Raw genomic sequence first — 3,188 nt, 5'->3', positions numbered from 1 at the left:
GATCTCATATTTTATCCTTTACTACAACCAACAGAAATTTCTCTATATGTTTTAAATATCCTTAAAATTTTCCGATCTAAGATATTTACAATAAGCATGTCAAATCAATGTCACAGTGGACAGATTTATGCAAAGCATACTTACAAGAGGCAAAATGGTGCTTCACTGGATACACCCCAACAATGGAAGAGTATATGGAAAATGCATTGATTTCAATATCAGCTCATGTAATATTGTCACATTCTTTTTTCTCTGTTACCAATCCGATAGAGAAAGAAGCCATTCAGTGCTTAGAGAAATATCCTGATATAGTTCGCTGGTCGGCTACAATTTTAAGGCTTGCAGATGATTTAGCAACATCATCGGTATGTATGCAGCAAGCCATTTCATTTCATGTTTACAACATTTTTGGTTAATGAAATCAATGAGACAATAGGAATTCGAAATTAACCCTTTCAGCTAAAGGTGTTTTTTATGCTTTATTAATTCAGGATGAATTGGAAAGAGGCGATGTTCCTAAATCAATACAATGTTACATGAATGAAACTGGTGCTTCCAAAGATGAGTCACGCAAACACATAAGGTTTTTGATATGCGAGACCTGGAAAAAGATTAACAAAGGTCGAGATGCAAATTGTCCATTCTCACAAACATTCATTGAAATTGCAGTGAATCTTGCTCGAATGGTACAATACATGTACCAGTATGGAGATGGACATGGAATTCAAAATCATGAAACAAAAGATCGCATTTTAGCTTTACTATTTGAGCCCATTCCCCTCAACTAGAGTTCGAAATTCATTTGTGGTAGGAATGTTGTTTTCACACTTGCAAGTTGCACTGTATATTAACTATGATGTCGTGGCCAAACATATCATGTAATCCATGTTTGTTACAAAAATAATTGTGATGATTGGAGCGAATTCAGACCTTTTAATATACACCTCTTAATATATACTGAATTCGAGGAACCAATGGACTTTTAAATACAAACCCTATCCTCGCAAAAATAATTAGTTCATCGAACCTTTCTCATCAATTTGACACTCTTTAATATAGATATAGATAAAATATACAAGATACTTCCCACTAATTGCACTAACCCCACTAACATATATAATAATGCCAAATAAATAGCAAACAATATAACCATGACTCCAGTTATTTGACCCTTCAACAAAAATAATAAATAAAGTCTAACAATTGCTAAAAACAGGTTCCCTAATTTGAAAGAATAATTCTGTGTAACAATATTGATGTTAATTAACTTGTACACATGACAATAAATAACATTTAATCATTGGCTAGATTAAATGTTAAGATACGAAATTCATTTATTTGAACATGTAGTTCACTACCTTGTAATTTGGTGATATAACACAAGTCTATTTTTAATAATCACCCAACCGTTGTATCCAAGCTGACTGATTTGTCATTTTGAGAGCATCTACCGGCTTAATACTCACAGATTTGTCTTCGTGATAAAATATTTGTTTTCTATTATCTTTTTGTTATAAATATAAAATAAAAGTTTAAATTCTAAAATAGCGTAATTACTTAATAATACAACCAATAATTTTTTTTAACATGCTATAGTTAATTAAGTACAAGTTTAAACTCAAATTAGTTCATAATAGTCTTGTTAGTTTCCTTTAATTTATTTTATAAGAAGATAACGGTAAAGTATCCATTTCCACCTTTTTGCAAAGTTTAGGAACCCAACTGCAATTTTTTCTAATAAAAATTTAAGAGCATTTTGGTCTTTTTCATAAAAAGGACCAAAATAGCACTAAAACACATTGGTCGGTGACGTTTGTGCCAAGAAACATATTATAAACCATATCCACAAGGTAGACTAAGGTTAGTGACCATTTGCGACAATTTCTCAAATTTTATAACTTTATTTATCTTGTAAAAGGAGATTAACCATTTAGCTTGGCAAACAGATCTTAAATACAAAATAATGTCACAAAAAAGCGATATCAAGAAATAGAGAGGGGAGAGACATGGGAGACAATTGGAAGGACGAGGAGGAGGAGGCAATGGAGATTATGGGTCAATTCCATGTGATGCCTCAACTCTTGGTCTTCAATCTCAACTACGCTCTCATGTGTCTTGGATGAGAATGACTAGTATGTAACATTGATATGTGAAGTTAGTATTCATCATTTATATATATATATAATTTCTGAACAGGTTAACAAACTTTCTGGTCATCAAACTCTCAAAATGTGACATTTTAGTAACTCCCTTTTAGCATAGATTGTCGGCGAACTTACAAAGATATTTTAGTTAAGACAATCCTTCCATATCAATTACTAAAGTTTACGGTTTTGTTTAGGTGATGTTGTTTATGTCATTGACAGTAGTTATAAGAATTATGAGATGGCATTAATAAGCTAGTGTTTGACATGTTGACGTAGCGGAAGCTTATAGGGAAGAACAAAAACTCGCAAAAAATTCAAACTTGTTGATTCACTCACAAATGTTAAGAAAGATGGAATAATTTTCAGAAACTTCTCAAAGCTCTTTATTATAATTAAATTCAATTAAGACCATGAAAGCTTCCAACTTATATTTAAAGCAATAATTAAAATATGGATAATAACTAAACCTCTAGATAATGACTTACTTCAGATAATGATAAGAATTAAAGATAATATAATCCTAAATGGAATTAAAATCCTAATTTAATTAAAATTAACAAAATCATTTAAAAAACATGAAAAAAATCATTTTCGAAACCCTAAACGATGAAATTTGACTAAAATGGACCGTACGTCGGGGGCAAAGCCATTGTGTTTCGCTCATTAGACTAGGATTTAAAGAAGTAATTTTTCAAGGAATTTTGTGTCTATTTTGGATGAAAACAGTCCAATGAGCAACACAACATTACAATTATGTTTTGCATCACATGTGATTTTGATTCCATAGCACTCGTTTAAATGTTTAAACTCAGAGAGATCGAATTTGTAGGCACATCCCCAAATGTGTTAAATTTAACTAATGGATTCATAGCCAGTGACTTAATTGGAACAACTTTATAAGTTCAATGACCATTTATGCTAAAATAAGTACGATGACTGAAGAACATATTAAAGTTTGGTGACCAAAAGAGTTTTTATCCCATTACGGAAATTTTGAATTTCTCTGAAACCACCGTTATGAAAGGAAGAACTTTCTCTTTG

General features: G+C 31.2%; 1 protein-coding gene across 1 annotated transcript in view; it reads left to right on the top strand.

Annotated features, from left to right (window-relative positions):
• Positions 1 to 953, top strand: part of LOC111410226 (terpene synthase 10-like) — a 3,028-nt gene extending 2,075 nt beyond the window's left edge. Inside the window, 2 exon segments of the mRNA XM_023040479.1 lie at positions 117 to 365; positions 492 to 953. Of these exon segments, the coding sequence (XP_022896247.1) occupies positions 117 to 365; positions 492 to 788 (546 nt within the window). The 3' untranslated portion in view covers positions 789 to 953.
• The last annotated feature ends 2,235 nt before the right edge of the window (positions 954 to 3,188 follow it).

Source organism: Olea europaea, chromosome 15, assembly GCF_002742605.1.
Source record: "Olea europaea var. sylvestris chromosome 15, O_europaea_v1, whole genome shotgun sequence".
Taxonomy (NCBI): Eukaryota; Viridiplantae; Streptophyta; class Magnoliopsida; order Lamiales; family Oleaceae; genus Olea; species Olea europaea.
This window is presented reverse-complemented; position numbering and strand designations above follow the sequence as displayed.